This window comes from Echiichthys vipera, assembly GCF_963691815.1.
Source record: "Echiichthys vipera genome assembly, chromosome: 11".
NCBI lineage: Eukaryota > Metazoa > Chordata > Actinopteri > Perciformes > Trachinidae > Echiichthys > Echiichthys vipera.
This window is the reverse complement of record NC_139836.1, coordinates 29,555,375-29,573,323: the sequence shown is the minus strand read 5'-3', so window position 1 is coordinate 29,573,323 and position 17,949 is coordinate 29,555,375. Positions and strand designations below refer to the sequence as shown.

At 39.5% G+C, this 17,949-nt stretch overlaps 1 protein-coding gene across 1 annotated transcript in view; it reads right to left on the bottom strand.

Moving 5' to 3' along the window:
• The window catches only part of shtn1 (shootin 1), a gene marked incomplete at its 3' end in the record, with an annotated part of 52,832 nt that extends 41,129 nt beyond the window's left edge, over positions 1-11,703 (bottom strand). Inside the window, exons 1-3 of the mRNA XM_083922490.1 lie at positions 11,609-11,703; positions 3,736-3,922; positions 1,077-1,159 (exon numbers count right to left, since the gene is read on the bottom strand). Coding sequence (XP_083778616.1) covers positions 1,077-1,159; positions 3,736-3,922; positions 11,609-11,695 — 357 coding nt within the window. The 5' untranslated portion in view covers positions 11,696-11,703. The remainder of the gene's footprint in view (positions 1-1,076; positions 1,160-3,735; positions 3,923-11,608) is intronic.
• Between the last annotated feature and the right edge of the window lie 6,246 nt (positions 11,704-17,949).

Genomic DNA, 17,949 nt, shown 5'->3' with positions numbered 1-17,949 from the left:
TGACGGACTTTAAAAAATATGCCGCCGAACGGTTCACAGCGAGGTGGAGTGTTTCCAGCAGATTTGGTCAGATGAAATGTTCAAAAACAGTCTGACAAAACTAAACACCCCCAGGGGTGATGATGTATAAGCAAGACGCATTCGGGGGTAGAGGGGCAATTATCTTAAAGCACGGGGCACGGTATGAATGGACAGTGTGAGTGCGCCCTAAGGGCCTGTCCACACAAGGACACGTTTTCCTGCAACCTCTTTTGTATCGTTTTGGCCGACCATCTACACACAGTCAGCGCTATCAGAGCCTGGAAACGGGATCTTTTGTAACCAGGTCCCAGAGTGGGAATCTTTCCATAGACCTCGGAGTTTTTGTGCGTCTTGTCGACTGTTTTTGAATATTTTCATCCGACCAAATCTGCAGTAAACACTCCACCTCCGCATCACACCAACGTGAACCTTTCGCCACCATTGTTGTTGTTGTTAAATGTCCGCGCATGGTCCGTCCTTCTAATTTCTATGTCCGAACAGGCACACATAAATGAAGTCAGGACCGCCGTAGGCATCGTGCTCGTACACGTGCGCGCGCTCGTACATGTGCAAACACGCTCTACAAAAGCCCACCTCTCTCAGGCGGGCCATGGACGGCCCGCTGGTCGCAGTTATGCGCGGAGCAGGTGCACTCACACTGCTCAAACGCACAAGGCTTTAGCTGAAAAAACGGTTTTGGCCCGGTGCGGAAGTACAGTGTGAGTGCGCCCTCAGTCTGATTGTCCCCCCTCCCCCACAGGCCAAACCCGGCCTGCACTCACACTACTCCAAATGATCAGGGCCACGGCTCAATTGCTTCTTGCTTATAAGTCATCACTCAGAGTTTTTGTCCAACTGCTTTTGAGTATTTTAACCCGACCAAATCTGCCGGAATCATACTCCTCTGCATCAGACCACAGCAAACCCTTAATCTACATTTTTCTAAATGTCCATTGCGAGGAACAATCACATATAAATAGACATCAGGACCGTCTTAATACTCATGCTTGTACATGTGCAATCGTGCCGGCAGAAACAAAAAGTGTTAAACCTACCTCTTCCCTGGTTTGCCTCAGTTGTTCTCTAACTGCCTCAAGATCACTGACTGCTTGATGGTTCTCCAACTTATGGTGTAGCTCTGAAACAAAACAGGAGTTCTTTCTTACACATCAAGGGCGATTTTGTGAGTTGCTCATATTGGGTGTATTTGCATTTCAGGTGCCTTGGTAGAGGACTCTGACAACACACTGATTATGGATGACAGTACTGTCAAACTGAGCGGTAAACCATTGGCTATATGAATCTGTTGGTACAAGGTTAGTGTGGCTTTGATGTGATGTGTACTAGTAATATCGTGGTAACTGTGTATTACTGGCCAAATTATAAAATATGTGATCAAATAAGTTTGTGTTGCTCTTAGATTCATATATATTTAATATATGTATGTTTACCCGGAGCAGTAGTGAACATCTGAGAACACAGGAGAATTTACTGCACAAGCATTCATATTTTTCTTTGTGATATGTAATGGGTATGGATATACTGTGAAATAAGATGTAATAAAATTAACAGATTGTATTGTTATTGTTGTAATGTCATCCATTTGCTTAATCTGCTAACTGCATAAAATGTAGGAATATCTGTGCCCAGGAGATTTGAGAAACTGTAGAAACTTTTGTTCTAAAATCTGTGAAATTACACAGACATTAAATCTGTTACTACAAAGTAGCTCACAGCAGGACCAGGCTGAGACATTTATGAGGGTACTTAAGCAGTAGAGGGTCACAGACACCTTCAGTTGTTTCTTTCTTTCTTTCTGGGGGGTGGGAGGGGGGGGGGGGTGGAATGCCCTTTGTTAAGTAGGACAAGTATTCTGATGGATAAAATTCTCACATTAAATGACAAGGCTACAAAGTTTCTGAACAGATAAACAGATTTGACATGACTTTTTTTGGACCCCACCTATGATGTTCATGTGCTCAGCTCAAAAGTGACAACAGATGTTCTTTGATAGTATTTAGTTAAGCTGCCTTTATATGGTAAAAGTGTAAACTTGTAGGTTGAAAGTATCCTATGTGTTCCGTAGCAGGAAGTGCTTTGACTAGCTGTCCATTAAAATGCAATTATGAACCAAATAAGCCCACAATCTTTGAGCAAGTCAATGTATTTCTGTATTCAATCATCTTCTGCATCAGAGTATATCATTTGCAAAAAGCATGCTTATTTCTGCCTTATAATGCCAACAGCCTTAAACAACATGATGGAAAAAGCATTATGGAGTACGAATCCATTATCACCTGAGGTATAATTACTAATTGACTAACCGACCATGACATTTCCCACAGACAGCTGGATGGGAGTAGAGTAGTTGTTTAGTAGACAACTTACTGTATGTAGTTATTGGTTACTTAACTTATTCAAATGCAAAGCACAGTTTAGCAGTATTCAAATTACTAGTTTACATTATTGGGCGTACTATATTATGGACATAGAGTGCTGCAGGGATAAGTGGAGTGAAGTATTTACTAAGATATTTTATCTCGTAAAACAAAATACCCGCCTAGGGGTAGAGGAAGACTAAAACTTTTTTGAGCCATGTTGGGACTGATGTAATTTAGGTTGTGTATTAGCCATATGCTAAAAAAAACGAAGAAAAATGAAGCCTCATACATGCATTTTAACCAAGCCCCAACCACAGCGACTTCCTGGTTGATCCAATAAGGAAGTACCAAAAGCATCAGTTCTCTGAGTGTCCACTAGGAGCGGGTTTCATAACAGAGCAGTTTCTTTTCGACCCCCATGTTAAACAGGTCGTTTTCACAGCATCAATAAACCCATTTAAGGCCTGATACAAAAAAACATTCTAGTCTGTATGTTTAAGTCATATCTCCATGACAACACTGAGGGGGGTGAATTTTTTTGGACCAGACTAGTTTTTATTTTATTAGAGGTTAAAGTGTATGAATAATTAGGGGCGTGGCCTCTTGAGTGACAGCTAGCCTCTGGCCCTCACTTCTCCTCGGAGGTAAACGTCAGCCAGATGGACGTATCTCCCTCCCCCCAACGCCACATACATGCCCTTTTTTGGTAAGAGGAAATGAGGAGGAGTCAAAGTCTGACAAGAGGAAGACCACTGATGGACTTATTTATCAATTATGTTTTCACTTGGTAAAATTAATTCAGATTTCATAAAATAATTCATTTTATCAGATGAAGGCCTGAAATCTGGATTGATAAAATAAATGTATACAGATAAAGTATGTAGTGTTGGTGCTGGACTGTCATGCAGAATGTCACACTTTGTGTCCTGTTACAGATCTGCAATTAATGTTTGTAACACTTTTATGAATGTGTAGTTTCCAATGTCAATTTATGTAGTGATGTGAATTTAATAAAGTATATATAGCAGAAGACATTATACAGCTGTTTTCATAGGTTGAGTAGCACTCATGTAAAATGCCACGTCTGACATGATGTGTGTGCATAGTGCCTCTTTGGTGCTGTGCCTGTTATCAGAGACTGGTAACAGGTAGTGATAAAAGGTAGGAATTATGCTGTCAAACTCAGGCTATTACCTTCCAAAACCATTGCCATTAAGGTAGTTACTTGAATAATGTGAACAGTAACACATATATTTTTTTCTGTTTCTGTGTGGCTTGATCTATGGTGACTTGTAAATATGTTACATACATCTCAGTTGGAGACATCTTGTACCTGAGATGGTGGTTTGGCACTGGGGAGAGAGGCAGACCTTGCTGACTGCATGTAGCTCGTCACTCTCCTCCTCCTCCTCCTCTTCATCCTCTTTATCCTCAAGGTTGATCTCAGTGAAGGCCTCAGGGGTGAGATGGGACAGCCACATCATGCTTTTCCTCTTCAGAGAGCGGTTCTGACGGTTCAACTACAAGGAGCAGGCACAGATAACCGTGCTTGTCAATGTTGAATATATTCAAGAGTTTCATCACTTTTTCAATAAGGGCAGGACCCCTGGATGCCCTGGTCTGGCCTCACCTTTCATTGCACTTTAATATTAACATCGCAATATGCAATAAATAATAATTATTTTGTTTGTGATAATTGTGATACATTGGTTGGTTATCTTTACATATATACCTATATATCCCCTTTCTTTCCTTCCTCTTCTCATATTTATTTTTTATTCATTACCTTATTTACTTATTTGTATTGTATCATTTATCTATGCCATATTATATGTGTTTATAATACCGTACCATCTGCCTCTCATTCACATGCATGTTCGCACACACACACACGTACACACACACACACACACACACACACACACACACACACACACACACACACACACACACACACACACACACACACACACACACACACACTGTATTTGTAGTCCCCATGGTGTGATGTATTAGTCATTCCTGTCATCTTGTTTATCACTTAATTTCACTAATAAAAATTAATCAATCAATAAAAAAAATTAAATGTTTAATATTTTGTGCAGCTAATGCAGTGCGCGTTAGGATCGTGCGCGTTTGGAGCGGGCCGATTGCTTCGCTCCTGGTATTGCTGCTGGCAGTGTTATCCCAGGTGTGCCTGTTTGGAGTGTGACCGTTCAGAATGTGTGACCATACGGAGCGGACAAATTTTTTGGCCCGAAAGTGTTGCTTTCACTGTCAATTGGATGAATGGTTTTTGAGATATGTGAAGGACAGTCATACACACACACGAACACACAGATTGGGATGCTGTGATGAAACATATACGAGATATCATGATGAACAATTACATCGTCTAAAATGATGAACACATACGGAGTGTTATTTCACAGACAATTTGAAGTGGAAAATTTTGAGGGAATGCCATTTAAATGTTGCTTTTTTGTTTTTACATCATCAAATACTTTACTATGTGGTTATTTTATATATATACTATTTAATGATGGATTTATCAGAAAACCTGCTATATTGTGATATATTTCTAGATATGAAATTACTTATATGGGGATAGAAGATTTTGACCATATACTATTATACAAATAATAATCAAAATAATCAGTTGCTACATGGAGCACTTTACAAAGCACTAACCCTGTCAATAGTTAATAAATGTAAGCTTCAAATATGCAAAACTAACTCCTATATTCTGGTAATTGGCACAGTAACTTTAACTTGTTTCAGTTAGAACCAGACAAGGATGGCATGAATTATGAAAAGCTGAAAAATTGCCTTTCTTGTGATATTCTTTCCACAAAAAACCTTTAACGTATGCGGACATACATTTCTGTACCGTATTATTAACTACTGCCACTTTCTTATTAATGCAGGTACACAGGGTCATGTTGGTTCTAAAAGTGCTCCGCAAGACACTCTCCATACCTCAATAACAGATTACAACTTAGGGCGTATTCAGCACGTATTCCCTAAAAGATGACATGAATCCAACAAAAACTGACAGAGCCTGCATCTTACAGCGCCTTCATTTCTCAAATCTGCATCGACTGACGAGTGTGTTTTGTATAAAACCAGTGGTAAACAGGCAAAGAAATGCGGTAGTGGAGCGACGGACAGGGCAGATGAGATGTTGATGTCTTTTCTTTGGCCCTGCAATCAGTCATAATGGCGGGACGCATGCAAAAGCAATGATAAGGTGTGAAAAAACAGACATAATTAGAGAAGCACAAACAGACGACGAATAAGGCAGTGAATATCTCTGCTTTTAGATGTAATCACAGTTCTGAGATGTGACATGTATTTGCATCTTGCATTTCTGTGCATCATGTTTTTCTGTGTGATTATCACCTCTAACACATATTCTTATGTGGCATTTGGCTTGGAAATTATTTGCAAATTGATCAGTTCTATGCGAAGCATACATACTAAGCTGCCACAATGACCAATCCATTTCTAAAAGTTCAATCATCAAGGCAACCGTAAGGAGACCATCACTGAGTAAAATATGAATGAAGCCTATGGGATGGAGATGGATGACAATTATGCATGTTTCTTGATGTCATCTGAAGGAAGGAAAGTGCCTGGAGAGGAGACAAAAGATGAGACAGAAAAGGCGAGCCATAAAAGAAACATTTATAAATGGCATCCCGGTGGGAGCAGATTGCAGCAATTCCATCTTTTGATGATGCCCTTCAGACTGCATCCATTTTTCTCAAATGCAATCAACAATACATAACATGGAATCACATTCTTTTGATAATAATCTACAATTGACAAGAGATGTACATGCAAAATTACATACTCAGATAAATCAGCTAGCTTAACATCGGGCATTTTCTAGAGGTCACCGTTACAATGTCACGACTCCTTTATCTTACCTTTGAACACACATCAAAACCACATTCTGATGGGACTGGTGGGAAATTGATCACTCCCCCCAGTTGCTTTTTTAATTCAAATTGTTGACGAGTAAAGGAATTGCTCTGAACCTTAGCTTCTTTCAGAGTGTGCTTGGGAATATTTAGTATGCAAAATTAGGTACAGAGAAATGAATACAGAGTTCAATATGTCTGTCCTCCTCTGAGAGCACCTCCTTACGTATTTTGGGTTTAATTTAAATGTAAATGTGTAATAACAAGGTTTTAACACCCTCAGAGCGCAGAAATTGTGACTTCACAATACTTATGAAATGCTTGAGAGGTCAACACCGATCAAAAGGTAATGTCACTTATGCCAACCTTATTCTTTTCACAGCACTTGGATTCATGACGAATAAATGTGTAGCTTTGAACTAAAGTAAGTGAATATTTGATGCATGGATATATCCCAGCGAGTGCTCCTACACTCAGTTTTATTAGCAAAGGCTGGCATTGGGGGCGGGGGACTTACAGTATGGACACTGTTTTATATCAGGCAAGAAGAGAAGAAACGCAGCAGTGAGCAGAAGAGCCCAAAGGCATCAAATTAAGTTTGAAAGAGAGTAGTCACTTAGACTGCCGTGAAGCTTTTAGCCAGCCAGTATATTTTTAACAACACATAGATTCATTTCCGCTGTCAGACCAGGAGTGGGCTACTTTATTGCTGCCTCTAAACGGCCCTGTCCAGTAGACATAGCCTGATGAGTCAGTAGGAAGAAAAATGTGACACAAAATAACCTCTCGTGCACATTTCATTCATCACATTCGATTCTGTCATCATTTGCTAAATATTCACTTTGCAAACCCTGGAACTTCCAGAGTATCTGCTCGTTCTTATCCACAATGACAAAGGTCTGTTCAGCCGGAAACGATCTAATAAGGAAACACAAAAGTTCTCACTTTTCATTCTGCGTTTAGACGAGCGTCTTTGGAGGAAATGTAAACAGGGCTCCCACTCCCAGGAGCGGTACGCTTGCCGGCCACGGACCGTTTGGGAGAGGTGGGCTTTTGTAGAGCACGTTTGCACATGTACGAGCACGAGCGTGCACATATTTACGAGCACGAGCACGAGGCCTATGGCGGTCCTGACTTCATTTTATGTGCGCCTGTTTGGACATAGAAAAAAAAGGGACGGACCATGCGCGGACATTTAAAACAATGTTGTCGCCTTGCAACGTTGACTAAATGGAGTCGTGAATTCCACGATTCCATTCGTGAAAACTCATAACTTACCTTTCTCACCACACTTTGTATGATTCATTGTTTCACAGTCTTCCTTTCCGATAATATATATCTAACCTTGAATCAATCCCTCCCTTATCTATCTATTCTCTCATCATAGAAATTAAGTGAAAACTGTAAACTCTTGTGTTTTGATTAAACCTTCAGAGCATTGTTGAACTGAAACCTGCTTAGTCCCCCTTTGTTCTCCGAGCACTTGTAACTGCTGCAGAATCAACTCACTGAGATCAAGCCAGAAGAAAGATCAGACACGAACCACGAACAATTGAGGTCAGAATGTGGTTATTGCAAATACATGCTTCACACATGATATTGACAGTGAGATCTTGAGATTGTGCCCAATTGTAAAGGAACCGCATCATACTGCTAGGCAATACTATTTAAAAATGCAGATCTTTTGCTCCCTGTACGTCTGGCATCCGTACCACTCCAGAGCCCAGACTTTGGAAAGTTTGCTCAGCCTTTTTTAGTTTTAAAACTCTGGGGTTGGGTTTTGAGACATTTTGACGCAGACACCCATGACAGTCAGTCTTATCAGTTATATAGGCTGACAGACCTGACTGTGATTCCATCCTGACTGTGTGGCTCCTCCTTTCCCTTTGCCATGGCAACCTCTGGGGATGGATTATGCTCCGTACACCTCTTATGTCGCCGTATTTACTTTGCAATGATTCCCAGTGTGTGTTTTCCTTTGCTGTTACCTACTTATACTCATGTGTTACTTTCAGTAACAGTTCCGCCTCGTCGTCAGTCCATGCAAAGAAAGCTCTGCTCTTTTCACTATTGCTCTCCTTTTTTCTTTTTGTATTTTCTGTATTTTCAACTTCTACATCCATGATATTAAACTGCAGAGTAGCGTCAGACACTCACAACACATAACCAGTGTATGTGAAAGGTCACGGGATATGTGTTTCACATGTGTTGATATGGGCAGAGATGATTTAAGATAAGGAGCAAAAACATTGATGCGGACGGAGATCCTCTTTGTTTTGAAACATTTTAGAAATAAAATGTAGTGTGGATGTAGTCTCATTGACTCAGGAAGGACAGACTGACTCTGTCACAACAATAATTTTCTCTGAGCGTGGGGACATTTAAAGGTTGAATATGGAAAATGAGCAGAACAGCACCATCTAGTGTCTCAAGATCGTAGTCACTACAACAAAAAATTATTCCAGCAGTCGGGTTGCCATATTTGTTGCCTAGTGTGTCAGTGATCAGCCTGCTCCATGTCACTGATGAATCAAACAGGGGAACCGCTTATTTGGACTAATCAGTTAATTTACAACAGTATTTAACGTTAGCCAGTCTTCAGCTCAAAGTCTTTCTTTGAGTGCTGTGGAATCCATTAGCTAGCTCTCAACTCAAAAGGATTCTTGTTTCTGTAGCAACAACAGACAAACCTGTCAGCCAGCAACGACCAACGCTATTGGCTGCTACAATGGAAACAGAATGTGACAGAAAATCATTGTTAAACTTTTAAAAATATTTTTTAAATATTTTTTAAAGCAATTTAAGTTTTAAACTGTTAATGTTTTCACATAAGCTTACAAACAGAAGTTGAAAGAATACCACACATCCCTCGTCTTGTTCACAAACTTTCTCAATTAACAGCTGAACAGTAAATACAATCTATTTATGTGAAAAAAACAGTCCATACAGTAAAAGAATCTTGATTCATATTTGATCAGCACTGTCTAGTTTCACAGTTTGATCAGAGTTCACAACAGTTTTTGAAACTGATTCAGAGGCTTCTGATTGTTTTTCTGGTGGTTGTTTTTCTTCAGGAAACCAGCAGATGTCATTAGGAGATTTGCAGGATCACATATCACATAAAAATCCATCTTGACAGGCTTTGAGCAGTGTTTTTGAAGCGAGACAGTGCAACTCATAGGGACCTCCTAAATCTGTGTCACATGTTTCACCACTGTCCCGCCTCTTTAGGAGACAGTCCTGAGTCCAATGGGAGAAGCAAATGTGAACACAGATTATGAACAATCTCCTATAGCTCCATAGTCAGTAGCAATGCTCTACTAAATCAATTCAATTCAATTCAATTCAATTTTGTTTATAGTGTCAAATCATAACAAAAGTTATCTCAGGACACTTTACAGAGTAGGTAAAGACCACACTCAATGACTTATTTATGATTTACATAGACCCAACAATTCCTCTGTAGAGTACAGTGGCAACGAAAACCTTCCCTATAACAGGCAGGAACGTCAGACAGACCCAGCTCTGTGGAGGACGGCCATCTGTCTGTCTAATGTTCGTAAACTATTTTTTGTAATGCTAAATATGGTTGTTAGTTTTGTATGTACCATAGACTGTATAAAAAAATCGAAATAGCATACCCATCAGTGTACGTTCTCTAAACTTTAACCAATCGTCCTCGCCTACGGGAGTCTCCATCTTGTCAGACTTTGACTCCTCCTCATGTCCTCTTACCAAAAAAGGGCATGTATGTGACGTTGGGGGGAGGGAGATAAATCCATCTGGCTGACGTTTACCTCCTAGGAGAAGTGAGGGCTAGAGGCTAGCTGTCACTCAAGAGACCACGCCCCCAATTATTGATAAACTTTAACCTCCAATAAAATAAAAACTAGCCTAGTACAAAAAACTCACCCCCCTCAGTGTTGTCATGGAGATATGAGCTAAACATACAGACTAGAATGTTTTCTTGTACCAGGCCTTAAACAGGTTTAATGATGCTGTGAAAATGTTCTGTTTAACATGGGGGTCAATGAGAAACTGCTATATTATAAAACCTGGCCCTAGTGGACACTCAGAGAACTGACGTTTTTGGCACTTCCTGATTGGATCAACCAGGAAGTCGTTGTGGTGGGGGCTTGGTATATATCTAATGTAAGATAAAGAAAATGTAACTAAATTATGCACAATACGGAGAGGTGACTGCTCAAATCAACAATGGCAGCACCTAAAGTGGTTGGCTTATAGCAATATCAATAGCATCAGTTTTATTAGAATGGGAGAGTATTTCTCCATTGAAAGAAGAGCAAAGAACAGCACTGAAGGCTTATCTCGATAGAAACAATGTTTTCACTTTTCTCCTGAGTGACTTCAGCAGCCTGTGATATCAAAAATCACCTGGCGGGTATGTTTTCAATGTGCCTGCCCTTTTCCAAACAGTTTCCATCACAGCTTCTCAATGGTTCTGAGTAACAGACCATTTGGCGAGGCAGGTTAATTGGGAGTGCCTTGGAAGTCAAAAGATTATTTAAAAATTGTTTAAAAGCCATACATTTCCGCAGCTAGTAGAATTGAAGTCAACTTACCCAGATACCCTGTGGTTCCTGGCTGTAAAAATCTTACTTGTCACCCCTGTAAAATTAGGATGACAAACAACCCAAAGGCAGACACAGGAGCAGGAAGAAGAAAAAAGGCCTAAAAGTCGACCTTCACCATAATTCTCCCTCAGCCTCCCTCTGCCCAAAATCTGGTCCAACCAGGTGGGCTGTGTGGGCTTTTGTCCAGAAATTGATTGAGAAATGATTACAGTGATAAGCTCAACACCAGTGAGCTGCAAAAATCACTATGTGCCAGGCTCTCCCACTCTCAATCACAACTCACATTTTAGCAAGGACTTCAAAAAAGTGTGCTCTGAGTCAAAAGAATCCAATGCCATTTTAGACACTAAGATATGGGGACAGCAGCAGAACTGGAGGACCACTGAGTGCTTTTGATTGCAACATACAAATTGAACGTGTCAAAGTGATGGTTACTGAAATACACTGAGCAGCTGTAGTTTGTATTTAGCCAAACTTGTTCTAAATCAACCCATTCTACAATTCTAAATTACATTATTCCTTCCTTTAATTTAATCATACTATTTTCTTGGTTGTTTTATTGAACTTGATCCAGGCTTACTTAGGCAATGTGAGAAAAAGTACAAATAACAAGTGGATGAGAGACTACTGGCTCATTGTCTTTGAGCACTTTTGTCCACAGAGTTTGTCTAAAGATGAAGTGTACCTTGCAGGCCAGGGCTTCTGCACTCTCTCTACATGTCCTCTCAATCTCCAGGTTCTCCTGGATGGCACTGACCTCCTCAATGACCATCTGAGAAACTAAGAAAAAAAGAGAATTAAAGACAAAGAAATATAAATATGCCATACATATATTAGTTGGTGAGAGGCACTGAATGACCAAGACACTGTGATTTGGGGATGTTCCACAGGAGAGTTGATAATCATGAGAGGAATGGAGTGAATTCCTTGGTCGTCAATACAATTAATAGAATAGAATAGAATTACTTTAATGATCCCAGACTGGGAAATTATTTTGTAACAGCAGTAGTGGGTTAGCAAATAAATCTCTATATGAAGACCACATTATAGTGCTTGTTCTTATATAGCACCTTTCTAGTCTTCTCACTACTCAAGGCCAACACTTTATTGACTATAGGGGAAGCAATGTTTTAACCCAACAGGGTCTTCATCAGGCTAATCACTCAAATGACAGATAGAAGGGTATATCAAGGCACTGAGTCAATGACATCATCAATATCAGCTAATTCAAATTAAAGGTAGTGCAAGTACATACAAACAAATAATAATCTCTAATGAGAAATATATTTATATATATACCGTATATGGTATGTGTTATATAAAATGAAGTACATACCAATGCAGCTATAATTAATAACTCATACTTAATCATAGTGTTTCATTGTTGGTGTAATGCATCTTTATGCATTTAAAAGAATCATAATCATAACACAGTATGAGTCCTGACTCCAGCTGATTGTTGAGGTGTATATAAGTGAGTATAAATCCTCATAATGTAATATAAGCCCGATTAATCAACCTTTATAACTAGTCAAGAGCAAAGACACTTGTACTTTATTGTAAGTCACATCTATAATGTTTCATAGCTGTTGATATATGGTGCATCAGAAAGCATTTTGTGTGTTTATGAGTGTACTGATTAGGTATTATGAATGCATTCTAATTAATCTTGAATGTCCTCATAACTGTGGTGTGACCCTCTTTGTTCACTTACAACTTTTTTTCAAGCCAGTCCTGTCTCCTGCTGCAGTTTAGTGATGATGTTTTAACTATTTAATCATCCGTTCCCAACCTAAACCAAGAGATTGGAGTTGCCTAAACACAGGCATAAAGATTTAATCCTGCTCTAGTCGCCATGAGTGAATAGTTCATCTAGGTGGCATTATATTTCTTTCAAACTGTATTTTCTCAATCCATGAATTTATTTGTCACACAATATCATGTAAAATACAACCCTATTGACATTATATCCTGTAAGTCCCTTCAATTTATGCACTTAAAACAGTGATAATACTGTTGTAGTTGGTATTATACAAACATTATTAGCAGTAATTAGTAGTAACTAACAGGACAAGATTTTTTTGACACATCACCCCCTCAAGTGTCACATGGAATGAACCTCTACATGCTGACGTGTTACGGACGTGCTGACGTGTTACGGTGACGTATTACTTAATTTTCGGTGCTTGTGTGTTGGTCACTCGTTACACTGTTTGCTGCTCTCATTAAATTCAGCTGTTTTTGCTATAATATTCACCACAGCGGCAAACTACCGCTTAACATTTAAACATCCACTAGTTCTACTCAAGCACTCACAGCTCTCCTTCTTTCAGCCATTTCCTCGCTAATTCCATAGTGTTTAACGTTACACGCTGTTAGCCACTTTAGCTTAGCAGTTAGCTTCACGGCTGGTGATGGCTTCCCCCGCTCTCTCTCCTACTCTATCTTGCTCGGAGTGTCGTATGTTTAGCTATTCCTCCGCTTCCTTTAGTGATAATGGTAAATGTAATAAGTGTAGTGTATTTGTAGCGTTGGAGGAAAGGCTCAGTGACTTAGAGGCACGGCTCTGCACCATGGAAGCTCAGTCTTACGATACGGTAGCTAGCCGGCCACCTATAACTTTAGCCGGTGCGAAGCCACATAGTGAAGCGTTAGCTTCTGCCAGCCCTCCCCCGGCAATCCCTGAGCAGCCAGGGTCCTCCTGGGTGACTGTAAGAGGAAAGCATAGCTCTAAATTGAAGCCCATGGTAAACCAAGTTTTCTCCACTCAGTGACACACCTGCTGAGGAAACAACACTGGTTATTGGCAGCTCCATTCTGAGAAACGTGAACTTAGCGACACCAGGGACCATAGTAAAATGCGTCCCAGGGGCCAGAGCGGGCAACATTGAGTCCTATTTGAAACTGCTGGTTAAGGATAAACGTAAATATGGTAATATTGTTATTCACATCGGCGGTAATGACACCCGATTACATCAATCAGAGGTCACTAAAATTAATGTGGAGTCGGTGTGTGCTGATGCAAAAACTATGTTGGACTACGTAATTTTCTCTGGTCCCCCGCCCAACTTGACTTGCGATGACATGTATAGCCGCATGTAATCATTCCGTCACTGGCTGTCTGGATGGTGCCCGGTAAATAATGTGGGCTTCGTAGATAATTGTCAGTCTTTCTGGGGAAAACCTGGTCTTATTAAGAGAGATGGTATTCATCCTACTTTGGAGGGTGCTGCTCTCATATCTAAGAACCTGGACGCAGTTGTTAGCGATCTAAAGACATGACAACCCAATGTTGGGATCAGGAAGTAGAGTCACAGTTTAATACACCTCTCTGTGGAGCATTTTCCAGCTCAGTATAGTATACAAACGCTGTGTGCCCAACGATCATCTAAATTAACCAGGTCAAAAATTAACAGAAGAGGCGCTATACAGAAAAACTTGATACAAATCAACATCGAATCTGCGATAATGCAACAAAATCATAAAATAAAATGTGGACTTCTAAACATCAGATCTCTGTCATCTAAAGCTGTATTAGTAAATCATCTGATATCAGATAATCATATTGATTTACTCTGTCTGACTGAAACCTTGATGTGTCATGAAGAATATGTTAGCCTAAATGAATCCACTCCTCCCAGTCATATTAATACTCATATTCCTCGAGGCAGTGGCCGAGGAGGAGGCGCTTTTTGCTATTTATGACTCAGGCATATTAATCAACCCTAAACCTTAACTAAACTATAATTCATTTGAAAGTCTGGTTCTTTATCTTTCACATTCAACCTGGAAAACTGTGCAGCCAATTATACTTGTTATAGTGTACCGTGCTCCTGGTCCGTACTCGGGATTTCTATCTGAATTCTCAGAGTTTCTCTCAAATTTAGTCCTTAAATCTGATAAAGTAATTATTGTAGGAGATTTTAATATTCACGTGGACGTTGATAATAATAGTCTTGGTATTGCGTTTATCTCTCTATTAGATTCGATTGGTTTTAGTCAGAGTGTACATTAACCTACTCACTGTTTTAATCACACCCCTTGTTTTGGCTGATGGTGTGGAAATCAATGACTTAATAGTCTTTCTACAGAATAATATTTTATCAGACCATTACTTAATAACTTTTGAATTCATATTACAGGACTACTCACCTCTGGGCAAAGGTTCCTACACTAGATGTTTATCTGATAGTGCTGTAATTACATTAAAGGAAGCGATTCCATCTGCATTTAATTTAATGCCTTATCCTAATATTCAAGATTCCTGTACTAATGTTAGTTTCTCTCAAATTGCTCACCTTGTTGACAGTGTTGCAGGCTCACTACGAACAACACTCAACTCTGTTGCTTCTTTAAAAAAGAAGATAATGAAACAGAGGAAGTTAGCTTGGTGGAATAACTCATAAACCCGTGAATTAAAACAAATATCGCAAAATTTGGAAAGTAAATGGCGCTCCACTAAATTGGAGGAATCTCACTTAGTTTGGCAAGAAAGTCTAAAAACCTATATGAAGGCCCTCCGTAATGCCAGAGCAGCCTATTACTCATCTTTAATAGAAGAGCATAAGAACAATCCTAGATTTCTTTTCAGCCCTTTAGCCAGGCTGACAGAGAGCCACAGCTCTATTGAGCCATGTATTCCTATAACCCTCAGTAGTAACGACTTCATGACCTTCTTTAATGACAAAATTATAACTATAAGGGACAAAATCAACTCGCTTGGCACCAATTTTTCTTCAAACCCAGGAACTTTAGAAACAACTGTGCAACCTGATATATTCTTGGACTGCTTTTCTACAGTTGACCTTAACAAATTAACCTCTACTATTTCAGCATCAAAGCCTTCTACTTGTCTCCTAGACTCTATTCCAACTAGGTTAGGTTAAGTGTTACCTTTAGTTAGCACTCCTGTATTAGATATGATTAATATGTCTTTAACAGCCGGTTATGTACCACAGTCTTTTAAAGTAGCTGTAATTAAACCTCTTCTTAAAAAGCCCAGTCTTGATCCTGAGGTACTAGCTAACTATAGACCTATATCTAACCTTCCTTTTCTCTCTAAGATCCTCGAGAAATTAGTCGCCAATCAGCTGTGTGACTTTTACAATAATAATGAGTTATTTGAGGACTTCCAGTCAGGATTTAGAGCGAATCATAGCACTGAGACAGCACCGGTAAAAATTACTAACGACCTTCTAATAGCTTCCGACAAAGGACTTGTCTCTGTACTTGTTTTACTAGATCTAAGTGTGGCCTTCAACACTATTGACCATCGCCTCCTGCTACAGAGACTGGAGCATCTAATTGGCATTAAGACAACCGTATTAAGCTGGTTTAAGTCTTATTCATCAGATAGATCTCAGTTTGTACAAGTTAATGACAATGTTATGCTGATGATACACAATTGTATTTGTCGATCAAACCAGAAGAAACGGATCAGTTAGATAAACTTCAAATGTGCATGAAGGAAATAAAAAGCTGGAACGACAAGGAATGCATATTTTCACCTGCATAATATTGCGAAAATTAGGAACATTGTGTCTCAGAAAGATGCAGAAAAACTCATCCATGCATTTGTTACTTCTAGGCTGGACTACTGCAACTCCTTATTATCAGGCTGCTCCAATAAGTCTTTTAAGAGTCTCCAGTCTGTCCAAAATGCTGCAGCTCGTGTACTAACTAAAACAAATCGAAGAGAACATATTTCTCCTGTATTAGACTCTTTGCACTGGCTACCTGTAAAATCTAGAATAGAATTTAAAACCCTTCTTCTTACCTACAAAACTCTTATTGTCCAGGCTCCGTCGTATCGTAAAGAGCTCATAGTATTGTATTACCTGACTAGATCGCTGCCCTCTGAGAATGTAGGGCTACTTGTCGTTCCTAGAGTCTCCAAAAGTAGAATTGGAGGCAGAGCTTTGAGCTACCAAGCTCCTCTCCTGTGGAACAAACAAACACTGTCCCCATATTTAAGAGTAAACTTAAAACTTTCCTTTTTGATAAAGCTTACAGCTAGGGCTTACAATCCCTTTACAATGTTGTTATTTTTTAAATGATTTTGTTCTGCTTAATGACGCTGCTTTAGGCCTAGTCTGCAGGAGGATAATACTTTTCCAGATACTCTGAGCTTCTCTCCTCTCTGTCTGTATCATTCATGTCTCATCAATGCATGTTACTAATTCAACTTCTTCCCCGGAGTTGTGTGTTATGTCGTCTCACAGGTATCTGCTGATGGTGGTGGTGCCTGCTGCCGTCGTCCTGCATGACGCTTCCTGCTGCTATTATCACTGTTACTCATATATACTATCACTAGTCTAATGAACTATAAAAGTTGTAGCCATAAAAAAACCATCAATATGATGTCTTGCTGTATCGTAGCTGCTATTGCCACTACTCATCATTGATCATGTTTGTCATAATTATTATCATTGTCATATTCTATCACCTTAGTTGTGCTTGTTTCTACTATTCTGCTGTATTAACTGCCATAACATATAAGTCATATTCACATTACTATAGATATTATTATAGTTACTGTTACGCTTTGTTTGCTTGCATCTCTGGAAGTGTGTCTGTTTGTCTCTCTCTGTCCATCTTTTCTCTCTTTCTCTTTCCTTTTCTTCCTCCCCAACCGGTGCAGACAGATGGCCGTTCTCCATAGAGCTGGGTCTGTCTGACGTTCCTGCCTGTTATAGGGAAGGTACATTGCCACCGTACTCTACGGAGGAATTGTTGGGTCTATGTATATCATAAATAAGTCATAGAGTGTGGTCTTTACCTACTCTGTAAAGTGTTCTGAGATAACCTTTGTTATGATTTGGCACTATAAATAAAATTGAATTGAATTGAATTGAAATCTACTGTTATTTTTGCACAGTGTAGGGCAAGTAATTTAATACGCATTTAGATCCTATACTAAAGTAAAGTATCAATCTCTAATGTAAAATGATACACATTTTTTGGGGATAATGAAAAATAATCAATCACCAATCAATAGGATAGCGAGTGTTTCTATCCTTATGCACA